Source organism: Acipenser ruthenus, chromosome 18 (genome assembly GCF_902713425.1).
Source record: "Acipenser ruthenus chromosome 18, fAciRut3.2 maternal haplotype, whole genome shotgun sequence".
In the NCBI taxonomy this organism is placed as follows: domain Eukaryota; kingdom Metazoa; phylum Chordata; class Actinopteri; order Acipenseriformes; family Acipenseridae; genus Acipenser; species Acipenser ruthenus.
This window is the reverse complement of record NC_081206.1, coordinates 21,470,676-21,488,191: the sequence shown is the minus strand read 5'-3', so window position 1 is coordinate 21,488,191 and position 17,516 is coordinate 21,470,676. Positions and strand designations below refer to the sequence as shown.

General features: G+C 35.2%; 1 protein-coding gene across 6 annotated transcripts; it reads left to right on the top strand.

Moving 5' to 3' along the window:
- Window positions 1-1,219: 1,219 nt before the first annotated feature.
- On the top strand, window positions 1,220-16,687 carry LOC117418672 (serine/threonine-protein phosphatase 4 regulatory subunit 3A). Of its 6 annotated transcripts, none has more exons than XM_058991507.1 (16): window positions 1,220-2,120; window positions 3,981-4,036; window positions 4,250-4,348; window positions 4,702-5,319; window positions 6,671-6,748; window positions 6,894-7,010; window positions 7,369-7,503; window positions 7,683-7,814; window positions 8,685-8,787; window positions 9,608-9,766; window positions 10,111-10,280; window positions 11,359-11,501; window positions 11,832-12,022; window positions 12,483-12,718; window positions 13,256-13,393; window positions 15,596-16,687. In XM_058991507.1, exons 1-16 carry the CDS (start codon window positions 1,979-1,981, stop codon window positions 15,713-15,715), a joined length of 2,637 nt encoding a protein of 878 aa, XP_058847490.1. In that variant the 5' UTR covers window positions 1,220-1,978; the 3' UTR covers window positions 15,716-16,687. The 6 variants fall into 6 exon arrangements, with proteins under 6 accessions (XP_058847490.1, XP_058847492.1, XP_058847488.1 ...); XM_058991505.1 differs by having other exon boundaries at window positions 1,222-2,120; window positions 8,685-8,808; XM_058991506.1 differs by having other exon boundaries at window positions 1,224-2,120; window positions 7,369-7,485; window positions 8,685-8,808.
- The last annotated feature ends 829 nt before the right edge of the window (window positions 16,688-17,516 follow it).

Below are 17,516 nucleotides of genomic sequence, written 5' to 3'. Positions count from 1 at the left end.
TTTCAGTAAGACTTATGATCTAAATTATTTGAAAGCCCTATCAGTTAAATTCTAATCCAGACTACTTGTAGTTTGCAAATTCAATATTTTAATTCTGTATTTAACTCGGCAAGTAATCAAAATGTTAGAACTACGTGCAGTACAATGTGAAATGCCAGGTGTACTACTATTTAAAACGGATCCCTTGCCATGAAAAATGTGAAAATACTCAATTTATTTTTATTGAATATAGTGCCAGGAACATTTTGAGGTTTGCATTTTATTTTTAACAAAAGCTTTACTATAGATGAAGGTTTCATTGATAGCAATCTGCAGGCAATCTTTTTAAACCCAAAGATAACATTGTACAATCAGCAAATTCAGATTTAACATCTGATTTGAAAGTAAATAGCTTTAAATGACATGTTAATGTTCCGATGCTTGAATGTTAAATTTATTTCTTGTTTTCCAGTAATTGTGTCAGTTCCGATAAATTCAGTGTTGCTTTGGAAACCTAGTACCTAATTTAAAAAAATTATATATGTCTCAAATATGCAGCTTTTAAAGAAATAACTGCTGTTGCTAATATGTATTTTCATTTTAAAACATGGTGTCTGGTACTACACTAGGCTATCTGTTACATTTGAAGATCCTGTGTGACTGGCTGAAGGCATGTCAGTCAATAGGAGAAGCAGCCGGTTGCTTAATAACAGGAAAGAAGGCCCTGAATGGGTGGGACAATTTTACTCTCCAGGTGAAATGATGAAGAAAGTGCAAGACTGTCTAAAACAAAGGCATGCAAACAGATTTCTTAACCAAGTGTAGCACCAGAAATTATGTTTTAAAGTGAAAATATGTGTCGGGTAATATATATATATATATATATATATATATATATATATATATATATATATATATATATATTTCTAATATTACACATTTGAGCTCTGAATAGTGCATGTCATGAACAATGCATGGACTTGTTCTTCAATGCCTCTTGCTATTTAATTGTAGCTGTGGTTGGGCTACCGTTGACCCTTAGCAGAGAACCACTGCCGTGCATTGCCTCACATAACTTTGTGGTGCCCGAAGAAAATATTGGACTTTAAATAGATCTTGAGTAGGCCAAACAAAACGATTAGGTCCCAGAAGTTCTAAAGGTATATAGGATTGAACTAGCGAAAGGTTGTAATATTTCAACCCTACCAAAAATAATACTGTACTGTATCTTTAAAAAGTGGCGGGCTGCCCCTGCAGCTGATGAGCTGGAAACCCCGTGCTGGCACTCTGAGGGGGACCCAAGATGGCGGAGTTTTGACTGAGGGAACTGCAATTATAAAATAAAACATTAAGAACAAGCGAGAATTCGTAGATATTTAAGAGGTTTTACATGGAATAGAGTTGAACGGTTATTCCGGTCGGGTTTATGTGATTTTGAAATGTGTGGAAACTGATAAGGAGAGGCTTGTCTCTCTCTGCGGCCCGGGTATAGAACATGGCGGAACGCTCGGTAAACATATAAATAATAAAGATAAATACAAATACAATTGACGTACTGTTTTGTAGGCACTTCAGTTCCCTCAAATAAACCAAGAGCTGTATTTTGCTGTAGAATTATACAGGTATCTGAAAATGAGAAACGCACACAGATAAGGAAATTCGAAAACAAATACACCAGCCGTGGTCTGAAGCTTGATTTTTTCCCACAATTTTATCATACGGGTGGTCTCATTGTTTTCTGATTTTTTGACTTTTTTATTTTATTTTATACTCTATAAAATTGAATATATGTTCTAAGGGTTACGTAACTTAAGTTAAAATGGCGTTAGCTCCCTGAATTTGTAAATAAAACAGGCCTCCTCCTAGTCGGGGTGAGAGTTTTTTATTAGCTAGCGGTCGGTTAGCCCAGAGTCCCGGGTTTAGTTCACAGAGTGGGGTCGACGCTGGGTGTTGGCGCCATTGCCTCTGTTCGGGTGTAAACAGCCGGTGGACAGACAGGATGACAGACACTCGGCGGCGGGTGAAGGTGTACACCCTGAACGAGGATCGGCAATGGGACGATCGGGGTACCGGGCACGTTTCCTCTGGTTATGTGGAAAGACTAAAAGGCATGTCCTTGCTGGTACGGGCCGAGAGTGATGGTAAGTAGATTTGACTCTCCGTGCTGTTTGCAATTAAATATTAAAACATTTTCAGAAATACAGTACTTTAGCTTTACTCGCATATGATCCCTGTGACTTTGTAAACAGAGTGTGACATGGGTGCATATACTTGTGCTTTCTAATTAAGACTTGTGTTATATTTCCTTGAAAGATTTGCAAGTTCGATCAAGATAGAGGATAAACAGTGATATGTTATTGAGTGTAAACGTCCCTTTTTTAATGTGCAAGATGTCTCCAAAAGTCGTTTAGTGCAGACTTGTCCCTGAGACATGCAAATCTGTACACAGGAAAACGGAATAGTGAAAGTTATGTGTTCTAAGTAGTAGTATGTTCTTTCAAGGTAAGTTACAGTCAGCAGTCCTATCCACTCACAGCAGGTTATAGGAGTATGCACAATAACAAAAAAAAAATCTAGGCCTATACTTAAGTTAATATTCCTAAACAGTATTTGTAACAATTCACCATAGTTGGCATCATACGTAAGGTATTACATGTACAGTATGATAAAATGTTTCCTATAAATCATAACATAGCAATATATATATATATATATATATATATATATATATATATATATATATATATATAGTAACTTCCCGTGCTACTACAACGGGACTGCACCTTTCTAGATTTGTCAGTTAACTTTCACTGTTCTACTGTAGCATTATAAAGCTTAGAAGTTTTCTAATCAAGGGTTTCTACCTGCTTTACTTACAACAACCTACCTTGGAATACATTTCTGACTAATCTGTAAAATGTGTCAGTTCTGTTTGCCCTATTTAACCTTTAACTACTGCACAGTTTCTATTTATGGATATTGTTTTGTTTTTTGTTTTTGTTTTTTTTACTGGGAATCAAATTTCAAGTTGGCAGTCAACAAACATTACACTTTCAAAGGCCAACTATGAAGTACATGCACAGAAATAACTCTTCTGCTTGAAACATTAATCAATGCCCCATTTTTGTACTGTGATGAATTAATTCATATGTTGACATCTGACTGACAACATTTTGAAAAATATGTTGCAGGGATGTGCTTTGCCTGTGCTGACATGCAATTGCTTTTACTGTACACAGAATGTAACGTGCACACTGCTTTCAGAGAGATGACTAACACTTGCTTTAACGTTTCTTTAAATGTTTACAATTTGGGCACAATAAAGGATTTATGTGCATGTGCATGAGTAAAGTGTGTTGATGGATAAATAGTTTTTTTTTTTTTCTTTGGTACATTTGTTAAAGGTGTCTCAAAAATCTGTTTAGTGCAGAAAAGCATGTCCAACCTTGCAAATCTGTAAACAGGAAATTGGGGAGGCAGGGGCAGCAGCGAAGGTTACTTGCTGAACTAGTCCTTCCTAAACTGGAATTAAATCGCTTGTATAGGACATCTGGTTACAACAGCATGTAGGTAAAATACAGCCTACTTAAACAATTTCCTAACACGTATGGGGAAACTGTAGATGACTACCGCATAACGAAACACTTCATTTTAAATTCAGAATGATATGTTTTTTGCAAAACAATCCTGTTGAATAGGTACTGGTAAATAGGGTTTTTGCTTTTGTGACACATTCAGAATATATGAAGACAAGCACCTGAATTGGTCTTAGTGAATCAAATGCACTAATCTCCTGTCTGTATGCTTATGTATTTTAGGTATTTCCTCCTTTTTATTACACTTGACTAAAGCAGAATAAGATGATTTATTTGAGAGAAAACAAGAATACTTGTGCAGGGGGACAACCGATTGATATAAGATGGTTTACTGTTGGGTAGATCAACAAATTATAAGTTAATATATTGTTAATAAATTAGACCTAACTAAACTTTGTTTTTTAGGCTCTCTTTTGCTGGAGTCGAAAATCAGCCCAAATACTGCATACCAGAAACAGCAGGTAAGTTATAGTAATTATTGAATATACTGTAAAATGCTTTTATCCACATGATATGGGATCACCCTGACCCATATTGCACACTTTTGCATAAATTAGACTTATGTTACCAGAGAACACTTGCCCCCTTTGTCTCTTTTGCCACAACCACATGGTGTGCAACTGTCTAGTGCCTCTTTAAATTCAAATTAATAACTATTTATTATCTCATTGCAGGATACATTAATAGTTTGGTCTGAAGCAGAAAACTATGACTTGGCACTTAGTTTTCAGGAGAAAGCAGGTTGTGATGAGATATGGGAAAAGATATGTCAGGTAAGTTTGAGTTGTAAAAAAAGTTAAATAAATAATCCATGTTCAATTAGTAATGGCCTTTTCTCAAGTTAGTATCCCAATTTCACTACACACAGTAATTCATCAGAGAACCATTCCATCCCTTACCGTCATGTTGCGCAGTACAGCAAAGAAAGCATTTTATTATATCTTACAAGGCTGTGAGAGAGTGTAGTTTTAAAATAATAATAAAAAAAGAATTACTTTAATACAATTGCACATTGTCAACTAAAAAATGTTTTGAAGGTGGATGGTAGCAGCCAAAAACTGCTATAGTATGGAAATATAGCTATTTTATGTTTTCTATTTTAAAATGCTTTCTTTTTGATTAACAGGTTCAGGGCAAAGATCCATCGGTGGACATCACCCAGGATCTAGTGGATGAGTCCGAGGAGGAGCGTTTTGATGACATGTCCTCTCCTGGACTCGAGTTGCCGCCTTGTGAACTGAATCGGCTGGAAGAAGTGGCTGAGCTGGTGGCCTCCTCCTTGCCTTCCCCGCTGAGACGTGAGAAGCTAGCATTGGCTCTGGAAAATGAGGGCTACATAAAGAAACTCTTTGAACTATTTCATGTATGTGAGGACTTGGAAAACTTGGAAGGACTACACCACTTGTATGAAATCATAAAGGGAATTTTTCTCTTGAACCGAACTGCACTTTTTGAGGTTATGTTTTCAGAGGATTGTATAATGGATGTAATAGGGTGTCTAGAACACGACCCTTCTTTACCTCAGCCGCGGAAACACAGGGAGTTCCTGACAAAGACGGCCAAGTTTAAAGAGGTAATCCCAATCTCTGACCCTGAACTGAAACAGAAAATTCACCAGACGTACCGAGTACAGTACATTCAGGATATGGTCCTTCCCACCCCTTCAGTCTTTGAAGAAAATATGCTGTCAACTCTTCATTCATTCATCTTTTTTAATAAAGTGGAAATTGTCGGAATGCTGCAGGTAAGTTTTACCCACCCCCCCAGTGAAAGTCTCTATTTTGTATAAAAAGGTTTACAAACAATTTATCCTTACCTGGTGTCAAACATATTTTGAGGTTTTGCAATTTTTAGTGGCTTAAATGAGTAGAAGATGCTGGTCACTGGTCCTGTTTCCTGGTTCTGCAAAGAAACTGATATGATGAAAATAATTTCAATAAGTAGAAGAGGGCAAAGGGTTATTTCATGTCAAAGTATTTACCTTTACACCCTGCTGGACCAGGATTTCACATCTTAGTTTTTAGGGGCACTACTATTGACTTTAATGCCTCTTAAAACATTTAGAAATGTAGAAATTGGTAGAGAGGCCCTTGCACACCTATTGCATTTCACCTCCCAAGCAAAAAGGGACTTTTTTTGGTCTGCCACTCTGATATAGAGAAGAAATACATTAACATAGTTAATTATTTACATAGTTAAATAAATTAGTGTTTATACCTTAAATGAACAGTACATTATTTTATCAAGAAGCCTATTTATAAAGATGTATTTATCACATGCTTAGTGAAATATTTTGCCTAAATACCATTAAAAGATTATTAATTCATTATAGACAGTGAAGAGACATTTTTGTGGCTGCATTTTCTAGGACCATTTAGTCAGTGTGGGATGATATTTGTAATCCATTGAGTTGGAAACATCAGTTGACCAATAATGGCTCAGAAGGACATAGTTGATTTTGTTTGGACATTAATAAACAGTATTGTACTAATAGTTAAATAAATAAATACAGTATATATTTTACCAGTGTCTTATTACTTGCTTTTGGCAAGACAAAGTTCAGCACAGCACATATTCAAATGCCATGCAATGCTGGATATGCACATAATCACAAACTTATTTTTTTCTTGATTTACCCCCATTTGTCTACCTCACTTGACACCTTATTTTAAATGTAGTCTCCTGGACTTGTTGGCACCTTTCAGAAATGTTTCTCAGACAATACTTCTGTAACAAACTTTTTCCTCATTGCATTTTTCTATAAAATTCCATTAATCAATTCACTTCCACATTGTTTTAACCTCTGTATATATTAATGACACAGACATATCCACTTATAAACCATTCAATGTAAACGTATCTTAAATCTATGCAGTTGAAGTTGCAGTTATGAAATGGACAACCTAAAATTGAAGAGCAATGGGTTTAAACACTTGAAATTCTGTTTCTTAAGAGGTATTTCTTAGCATGGGCATACTGCTTAGTACCATGGTCAGATCAGGATTGTAATCTGTAAAATGTGTTGGTGACTTGGGAGATGGCAAGAGAACAGTTGTACTGAAGAAGGTAAAACATTTTTATATTTTATATTCAAGGATGATGAGAAGTTCCTGACAGACCTTTTTGCACAACTAACTGACGAAGCAACAGATGATGATAAAAGGCACGAATTGGTAAGGTATTTAGCATCCAGTATCAAATGTTTTACAACTTCTATGCCTATTAGTTTGCAATATTGTATTAACTAGACTGCAAAACGGATGTAGTATAAATAGTCAGCTAATCTCATTTAAGTAACACTTTTCTTTTTGTTTTTAGGTAAATTTTCTTAAGGAATTTTGTGCATTTTCTCAAACGTTACAACCTCAAAACAGAGACGCCTTCTTTAAAACCTTGTCAAATATGGGCATACTACCAGCATTAGAAGTCATCCTGGTAAGCAAAAACCAAAAAATAAAGCATACTGTTTTACTTGTACTGTTTCCTGGTGCAAGCCAGTCACTTTTGTTTTATGTAAGAAGCTTCTCATATTGTAAGTTGCTAATACTTTAATGATGAATCAAAATTTTGACAGAATAGTGTAAGTTACAAATTTAATTTCAGGGTTATATTTTATTCCTGTTTTTTGTGCAAATCAGTCTATCAAATCAGATGAATAGAAAGTTGTAACTATTCAAATACATTTATGTTTGTGAACCTCTGTTTTATTTGTGGTTTTGATTAGATTTAAAACAAAAAAACATAGCCCCTTCAACTTTCTGTTTGATTTATTGTTAATGTTCACTTCTATTAGGGAATGGATGATGTTCATGTGCGTAGTGCTGCCACTGATATTTTCTCCTATTTGGTTGAATACAACCCATCCATGGTACGGGAATTCGTAATGCAGGAGGCTCAGCAGAATGATGATGTAAGTTGTGATGATGATGTAAGTTGTGATTATATCTGTAGCCAACTTTATACTTTGAGTGCTATTGTTGTATTAAAAGCATAATTTTTTACTAAACTGAATTTATTGAATGTTCTCCTGATGTGTATACTGAGCAGTGTTTTATAAATGTTAAATCATATTATGGAAGTAATGTTTTCTGGTTTTGTTTTCTTCAGGATATTCTCCTTATTAATCTGATCATTGAACACATGATCTGTGACACGGATCCGGAGCTTGGGGGTGCAGTGCAGCTCATGGGCCTGCTTCGTACTTTAGTTGATCCAGAAAACATGTTGGCCACAGCCAATGTAAGTGAGACAAATACACGGGTCGTACAGCTTCAATGTTTAATATCACAAATGGTAAAACTAGTGTAGCCTTATGTTAGTTAGTAATCTCGGAGGCTGTGTGGTCCAGTGGTTAAAGAAAAGGGCTTGTAACCAGGAGGTCCCCGATTTAAATCCCATCTCAGCCACTGACTCATTGTGTGACCCTAGGCAAGTCACTTAACCTCCTTGTGTTCTGGCTTTCGGGTGAGATGCAGTTGTAAGTGACTCTGCAGCTGATGCATAGTTCACACATCCTAGTCTCTGTAAGTCGCCTTGGATAAAGGCGTCTGCTAAATAAACTAATAATAATAGTTTAGGTAATCAATCTGGGGTACCTGTGGTTTTTCTTTTTTTTTTTTTTTTAGGAACCTCAGTAAATAAAGTTTTTATTTTTTATTGAACTAATCTAATACTCAAATGCATCCTATGATAATGTAAACCTACATTAAACAGTAACATTCATATTTACGTAAACGGTTAAGAATAATTACCCCTAATCTAAAACTGACCATAATGTTTTAATGTTCAATATTTTTAGCCCCAAAGATGCAAAAATATGGTTGTTTTTTTAAACTGAAGAATTCCACCTCGAGAGTACGTCCTTTCTGTGGGCAAAAAGGTAGAAAATAAATACCAATCAGACATGGTTCTGTAGTTCAAAAACACAAAATGGTCACACTTTTTTCCAAAATGTGTATTAAAATTGCATTCAAATATTGTTTATTTTTAAATGCCGTTTAAATAAGGGCATTTACTTGTAATACCAATTTATATTCCTCTGCCTATTTATATTGCTATATACATTTTTAAAATGTATGTGTATTTTACTTTTTTTTTTTTTTTTTACAGAAAACAGAAAAGACAGAGTTTTTAAGTTTCTTTTATAAACACTGTATGCACGTTCTCACTGCCCCCTTGCTGGCAAACACAACAGAGGAGAAGCCCAGCAAAGGTGAGGCCACAACACATCATGGTCAGTACTTTCCTTTATTCTTAAAACAGACCTTGTAGACGTTTTAGTTGAGATGTAGACATTGACAGGAACACTGAGACACTGGCGGCAAGGGTTGTAGCCTTTTAATTCATTGTTGTGGTGTTTTTGTTTGTTTTTTGTTATTGCTTTTCTCTTGAGAGGATATTTTCAGAATTGATAAATGTAGATAGATAGTTGCATGCCTTCCATTCAAAGCAAAAAAAAAAGGTTTTCAAATGTGTAATCATCTTAGGAATTACTGTGTGGAAAAGTATAAGTCTTGTAAGTACCTGCTCCAGTTTAGTACGGAAGACCATACTATATTACTTTTAGCTTATGTTTTATTAAATCAGCCATTTCAGCTGCTAATATCTCAAAACATTTGAGACGGGGACTTCTTCATATTTGCAGTGTTATCTAAACCCCTTGAGGAAAGTCTTACCTTTAGATCGAGTTTGAGCGAGGATATCGCACAGGAAAAATTATCCCATTTATGACAGTAATTTTAGAAAGCAGATGCCACCAGTTTGAGGTAGTGACTTCATATTAACAGGGTTATATAATGAAGTCACTAATGGTTGGTGGCTTTGGTATTGACTTCTGACTTAACATGGCTGTTATAGTTTATAGTTTTAACTGTTTCACTGAAGTTTTAACCTCTGGCCATATCAATTAAGCAGATCTTTCACATATCCCTTTCTAGTTTTACATATTGTTAGCATTGAGTAGATTTCTAGATTGAATGTACAGCTTATTTGTACCGTACTTGTATTTTTATATTAGTTATTTTGTTTTCCAGATGACTTCCAGACATCCCAGCTCTTGGCCTTAATACTGGAATTGCTCACTTTCTGTGTGGAGCATCACACCTACCATATCAAGAACTACATTATTAACAAAGATATCCTCAGAAGGGTGCTTGTGCTTATGGCCTCAAAGCATGCCTTTTTGGCTCTGTGTAAGTTAGATACAGTTTACAAAAGTTTTACCTCTGTCTTACCTCAATTTTCTATAGCACTGTGTGAGAGTTATTCCAAGACCATTTTTGTGATAAAATGAAAAGGTTTAGTAACCTGTATCTAACCATACCCAGTTTTTAATTTTAAGTATGTTTCAAAAGACAATAATTAGATACCCCTAATTTAAAAAATGGTTTTCAGTTCCGTTTTAGGATCCTTTCTAATTGTGAATAAACTGTGATCAATGCAGCACTGCTGTCCTTTTAATTTAAATCTCTGAAAGTGAACTTTGCACCATTCAGTACTTGCTTTTGGTTGATAGTTGGTTTCCATTTTTCTGCAGGTGCACTTCGATTCATGAGAAAAATTATTGGGTTAAAAGATGAATTCTACAATCGCTACATAATGAGGAACTTTTTGTTTGAACCCGTTGTGAAAGCTTTTCTAAACAATGGATCTCGATACAACTTAATGAACTCTGCCATTATTGAAATGTTTGAATACATAAGAGTGGTAAGTTCTGGTTGATATAATTTCTACAGTGTTACTGATTTACAAACATTTTGTTTATTTTTGTTCTCTGAGGTGGCTGCACGGTGCGTCTGCAGTGTGAAAAAAAAAAAAAACGGTTGGCTGTCGGTACACGCTTCGGAGGACAGCGTGTGTTCGTCTTTGCCGCTCCCAAGTCGGGGGTGGTAGCAGTGAGCTGAGCTTAAAAATAATTGGATATGCCAAATTGGGAGACAATAATAAAATAATTGGCAATTTACTTAATTAAAAAAATAATAATAAAATAAATACTTGTGTAGCACTAAAATTTGTAATTTTATTTTGAGTGTGCTTATTGTTGTAAATAGTGTGTGTTGTACAATTTGTGGTTTGGACACAAACAGATAAATGGTCAATTTTAGATGTATTTGTATTCCTTTTAGCAAAGTAGTTTTTACTCATTTTAAAGCTTGTGTCTTTGAGCTACTGTATATACCCTAACATTTGGTAATGGTAGCCTCTTAAGTATTTAATTTTACTTATTTACTTATTGTATTTATTTGGCCAACTGTATAAAATCAAGGTGTGAAGGATGGGAATGGCAGAAAGAAACAATTGTACATGCCCCTAAAGCTGTTTCTGGTGACTCTACAGACCTATTTAGAAGGTCTCTGGTGACAAATAAACTACATGAATCCCAAACACTCCTCTATTGCCATGTGATGCTATAAACCAAGGCTCAAAAGTCTGCTGGAAGTTTGAAGTGGTTTTGTGGAGGTAATTATTTGTTTGAAGGATCAAATTATGAAACAAGCTTTTGCATTTACAATCAACAGTGATCTCCATTAATTTAAGAGTAAACCACATTTGGGATTATTTTGTACTGCTAGACAGAATAGAACATCAGCTGATGTGGTGAGGCACAGGTAGACAGGAGTACAACATAGCCTAAATGTACTAAATGGAAATGTAACACAGCAGTACTTTTGATCCTCTTTCTTGGTCATTTACAAAATCATCTTGTTCAGAATCATTGCAATATGTGTACTATCATCTGTTAAGTGTAAACAGGTTTGAATTCTTATTTCACATTGTGTTGCAGGAAGACGTGAAGTCCCTGACTGCTCATGTAATAGAAAATTACTGGAAAGCTCTTGAAGATGTAGATTATGTACAAACATTTAAAGGACTGAAACTGCGCTATGAGCAGCAAAGGGAAAGGCAAGACAACCCCAAGCTTGACAGGTGAGAGAAAATTGTAATTTTATTGTCGCTTATTGATTTCAGTATGGCTTCACTGACCACTAATTTAGCCACAATTGGTATTTGGAATGATTAATTGGTAATCAAAAGTGCACGTTTAATTGGACGTTTGTTTAATGTGTCATGCAGCAGTACCAAATTGAATATAACTGATTCACTCCTTTTTGGGCAAGAACTCAAACCTGTGCTCAAAAATAGGCTTTGGCTGAACTGTATTTGCACTCCCATAAAGTACTTAATGCATATAGTTTCAAGCAGTTTTTTTAGCATGTCTTGTCTGCAGTACATTACTTATTGAATTATTTATTTAAGCATGCGTTCGATACTGAGGAACCACAGATACCGCCGAGATGCCCGCACGCTGGAAGATGAGGAGGAGATGTGGTTCAACACAGATGAAGATGACCTCGAAGATGGGGAGGCAGTCGTCCCTCCATCGGACAAAATGAATAGTGACGAAGACCTCATGGATCCCATAAGCAAATTCATGGAAAGGAAAAAATGTAACAAAGAACGCCATGTACCTATATTTCTTGGAGCCAGAACTAAATCCCATGTATTAGATTTTCTTCTGTTACCCAGAAATAGAACAAGAATTGCCAGAAAGTAGAAATGGGAATTGAATTGGGGTCCAAATGAAACATTTTCGGAGTGTTTGTTTGAAAGCTTCAGAAATATTAAACTGCAAAATATATAAGCTGTGTATTCAAATTTGTTGCAGCTTCCTTGTACCTAAACACTTCGTGTGTAGTAGTTCAAACTCACTTCGCTATTTTTGATGCAATAAGACCATGTGACCTACAGCAGAAGTATCAGTGTTCAGCAATTAATTTGTAGCGTGGCATTTGCAATATGCATCATGTATTAACCTAAAGACTCCTTACTAAATAACATTGGTTGCTGCAATATATGATTTAAGTAAACTTGGACCACTTTCAATGAGTGCAAATGTCTTGTTTTCAGTGAAAGAAACAGAGGAAAAGGAAGTTCTCCAGAAAGCTAATGTCACAGGTCGGCAAAGTCCGAACTTCAAACTTTCCTTCTCCAGTGGAACCAAGCCGAATCTCACCAGCCAGTCATCAGCCAGTAATCACCCAGGGTCTCCTGGGTCACCAGGGTCACCAGGGTCACCAGGATCACCGGGCTCTCCGGGGTCTGTAGCCAAAAGCACACCACAATCGGCAGCTATCACTACCAAGGTAATGCAGTTAATTATTTGTAATTGTTTCAATCTTTCTGAAATTTGATTTTCAGATTGATGATAGTTATTTTAAAATACACATTTAGAAACTGGGAGAATGATTTCTGCAGTAGACCAATGACGTGAGTTACCATTATAGTTAATCGGAACCCCTCCCCCTATTCATTCATTCTCTAAGATGAAATAGCATCACCTATGCTTTAAATAAATTGAATACAATAAACTATATTTCTGCCCTCAAGAGTTTGTGCTAATTCCATTTTAAATTAAAATTCTGATTTACATTATATATTTATGTAATTGTTCTGATATGCTTTTAGAGCAGTGTTGGCATGGAAGCTGCTTTTAGTTGTTGGGTTGGTAACAGAACGGAGTGAAAAATGTGAAATATTGCAGTTTTATACGGTACGTGTAGTAGAGAAGGCATACATGCGTGTATAATCTAGTTTGTAGATCCTACCTTGATCTGTTAGTTACACAGTAATAGAACATCAAACAGCTGTGCTGTATATTTTTGTTTTATTGCCCATAAAAGGTGCTGTATCAGTGTGAAGAGCAGGTTGCAAAATCTACAGATAAAGAAAAAAATAGCATGAAAATGGAACATGATATAAAAATTGATGTTCCGCTCGATAGGACTACTTCAGGCGTTATGTGTGAAGAAAGCAGGAAAGTAAGTTCAGCTATTAACCAACTTTTCTTTTCCCTCTGCATGTATGTACTTTTTTTTTAAACTTGTTTTTCTTTGTTCAGAGAATTTATGTTCAGGAGTTTCCTGTAGGGAGGCACACTCTTGTTTTGAGATCTGATAGTTTTACTCCTTCATACATAAAACAGGATCTTTTAAATGAATCCTATTACTGTGCTACTGCCAGAGATTAAGACTGAATCTTTACCAAATGCAGAGGTAATTCCACCATTAAGGAGTTTTGGTTCTTGTGTGCAACACCACATACCAACACGCTTAAGAAAAAGAAAAAAAAACGTTGCTATGGATGGATGGCTTGATTGGTAGCAAATGAAAGTTATACTTCCTTTTGTAAAATGTAGCTGTTAGATCTGCACAGGCTTATCAGGTCCGTACAAAAGTGTGTTTTTACTTGTGCACAGCCAGGTATGGATTTGGGTGGACAGTTCATAAAAACTATGTACAAAAAAAGTTGTTTAAATAACTAGATTGCAAATGTTTGTACATGGGGGGGGGGGAGTTTATTTTTTTTTTAATCTATAATATGCACATAATTCTTGACATATCCCTCTTACACCAGGACCTGTCCGATGCTGTCAAAAGTTACTTAAGTACAGTAATATTTTCCTAAATAAGACAATTTACCTTTTGAAAATGAAAATATATTTGACACTGTGTTCTGAGTGCCAATGTCATGATGCAATTGTAGTTTAGTAGACTAGAGAATCTCAACACTCTAGCACTGATTTTGTAAGCAAGCAAAAATTAGCCGTGTTCAGTTTAAATTCTGCATGGAATCAAATTGAAAAAAAATTGTATCTGTGTTCGTGAAAATTATTGCAGATGGTTCTTTCATTTATGTTGTCCTCTGGTAAAGCACATTGCTTTTTCAGTATGCATACCTTAATCCATCCATAAACAATGGCCTTTTTTGTGTGTTTTTTTCCTCGCCTAAATCAGATACGACAGTTTAGTGATTTGTGATAATGTTGTGTGGGTTAAAAAAAAAAAAAAAAATGTACTACCATTTTGGCTTTTGCAACAATTTCTTCTCATTTATTACATTCCACATAAGTCGCAATAAAAAATATATAATATATAAAAATCACTACACAACATTTCCAGCAAGTTGGGCACTGTTTAGCAAGGCATTTCAGAATTACGTTCTTGCCTTTTTTTCTGTCCCATGAGATTCTGACTTGCTGTAAAGCAGCACATTGCTTTTTTGTGATCAATATGCGTGCGCATGCATAATCTGGTTTATTTACTTTTTGTTGTCTAAAACTTTTAAGTGGCTTGAGCTGCTGTGGTGGTTTTTTATTTTTTTTTATTTAATTTTTAATTTTATTTTTTTTAAATATATTGTCACATCACACAGAGCTCTTTTTTATTTACCATTTTTGAAACTCATTTTACTTCTGGTAAAGTGGTACTAAGTGTAGGTTATTTTTGTCATTTCTAGCGAGTACTAACATCTGATTTTTGTATCTGAATACATGTCAAAAAATATTTGTTTGGATATTTATCCCAGCACCAATATAGACCGATATTAAAAAAGGAAACACTACCTATAATGCTATATAGTATTAAATACAAGCAGAAATTATCCTAACATTTGTAAAAAATAGTTTAACATAATACAGTAGTTATTTGCTTTATTACATTTATTTCTGGAAACTCCTTTTATTTGCAAGTGATGAATTTGACCAAATTCTGCTTTTAATTGATTTACTTAACTTTTTAATGACTTCTGATAGCACGGTACTGTAATATTGCACAAAATGGTTCATTTTGTCTTTCCTCACTAAAATGTGTTCTAATTGAGATGCTTGACAAGCACTAAAGAGGCTGCAGTTATTTAAAGGGGGTTACAGTAGTATATGTTGCTTACTAAATGTGAAGCACTAATTTTAGAAGTGTTTTTTTTTTCATGCAGTTTCTGAATGTTAGTTATTTTCGTTAATAATAATCCATACTACCAAAATGTGCAGTCAACACATTGGAACCTTGTGAATTAACATTCACAAGGTAATGACTGCAATTATTTAGGTAGTGTGAACAGGATGTAAGTTGGTTCATATTTAAATTGGATTGCTTTGTAATTCTGCTACAGAGAATACATATCTCAGTTTACTGCAGTTAGTTGTAATTGTCCGTGTTTCTAACATCTAGCGCTTGTTTACACAGGGAGGTCTTGTGGGGCTTGTGGATTACCCTGATGATGACGAAGAAGAGGAGGATGAAGATGATGTGGATAACAAGGAGGAAAGTCCACCTCTGTCAAAAAAATCCAGACTGGCGTCCTAAGTGTGACCCACCTACCCTCTGTCCTGGGCTTCTTTACCCACTTTACAGTAAAGTTTTCACATGTAAGACACAAAAAATCCACACGTTTCTGTGGTGGTGTCTGGTGTAACACTGTACCTGACAGATCCAATAAACCCATGTGTAATTCTGCTGATCAAGTGCCATTTTGAGGAAACAATAGGAGAGAATCAATTTTATATTAAACAAAAATAACTAATTACTAGACGAACTGTGGGGGGAAAAAGAGACTGACGCCCATGAACTTACGGGTTCGGACCACACTTTGCCCCTTTCTCAGGGATGGACAAAACAACAAGCCCATACGGCATGGATATCCAGTACTAGGACTCCTAGGCTGACTGATTTCTCCAGTCAGAAAATAATTGTTCTCTCGGACCAGATGCAGACCAGAAGAAATGGCTATTGCCCAGCAGTAATTCTTCCCAGTAATGCCAGCAGTTTCTTTGAAAAGAGAAGCCTGCCTTCAAACAATACATGTTCAGGGCATTTTAAGTCTCACTAGAACAGGTTTTTAAAACCTGTGTATAGGGGGTAAAGTTGAATAAATTCCCCTCTTTTATCCTTTCTCTTTTTTTGCCCTTTAAAACTGCAGATTTTGGAAATTTGTCATCCCTTCTTGATTAAAGATTGAGTGGAATTCTAGATGTGATCATTTTGTCATATCTTTTTCATTTTCTTTTTTCTTTGAGTGTACACCTAGTTGTTGAATATATTTGGGACCATTAAAAAAAGAAATATTTGATGTAGTATAATTTCACTGTTGTGCTGGTACCTGCATTGTTTGTTTTTGTTTTGTTTTTTCTTGCATTAAGATAAGGTGAATCAGGTGTAATGGGTTAACTGAAAACTGCATCCAGTAGCAATACTATTTTGTGACTGAATATTTTATATTGAAATTTACAAACTGTCAAATGCCGTCCATTACAATAAAACAGCACTGTAAAATTCCAACGTGACGCAATATTTTAACATGCAGTGGGGTCCACAGATTCAGTATTCTATTGTCAAAACTAAAAGGAACACAGAAGAGGACGTATGCATCACGTAAGTGCTAGCTCCATAAATCGCAAAAACCAAAAAAAAAAACTGGAGGACTAAGCATAATAAATAGAAATTCAGTTGAAGGGTTTTTATTTTATTTATTTTGCATTTATATTGTGCTTTTTATACAAACAAAGGCGGATCATTCCATAATTTAAAAGCTCTACAAGAAAAAAAGCCCTACCGTGTTGCTTTTGTTGACCCAAGGAATAACGAGCATCCCCACACTTATTGTTATCAAAATACTAATACTAATACTTTAACCAAACCTTGATATGTAACAAGTTGATAATGATACAGAACATACTGTTTTACTCTATTCATATGGTCTGTGATCACACAATTAACACGATCACAACAATTTCCAAATATTTTGTTATTCCCTAAGTTGCACAAAACAAGGTAGTGGGAATACTTTAAAGATATAACCATTTCAGTGCAGAGTGCCACACTGTCTGATTACTTAACCTAGTTCTGGAAATCAAGTTTTTTCATCAAATAGATTCCCAGCTTTTTACAGTTTTCTGAAAATGTGCCATATTGAAATGCATTTTCATGGACTGGCCCACATTTATTATACATTATGTATTTTTACTGAATTTATGGACCTAGTGTGAGGCAGTTCAAAACTGTATTTTCATATATACTCTGATTATTTTGAAAATACAACTTTTAATTTTGTTTGTATGCAAAGTTTCTACCTACCATTTCAATAGATCATCTGGAGAAAAGTTATGTA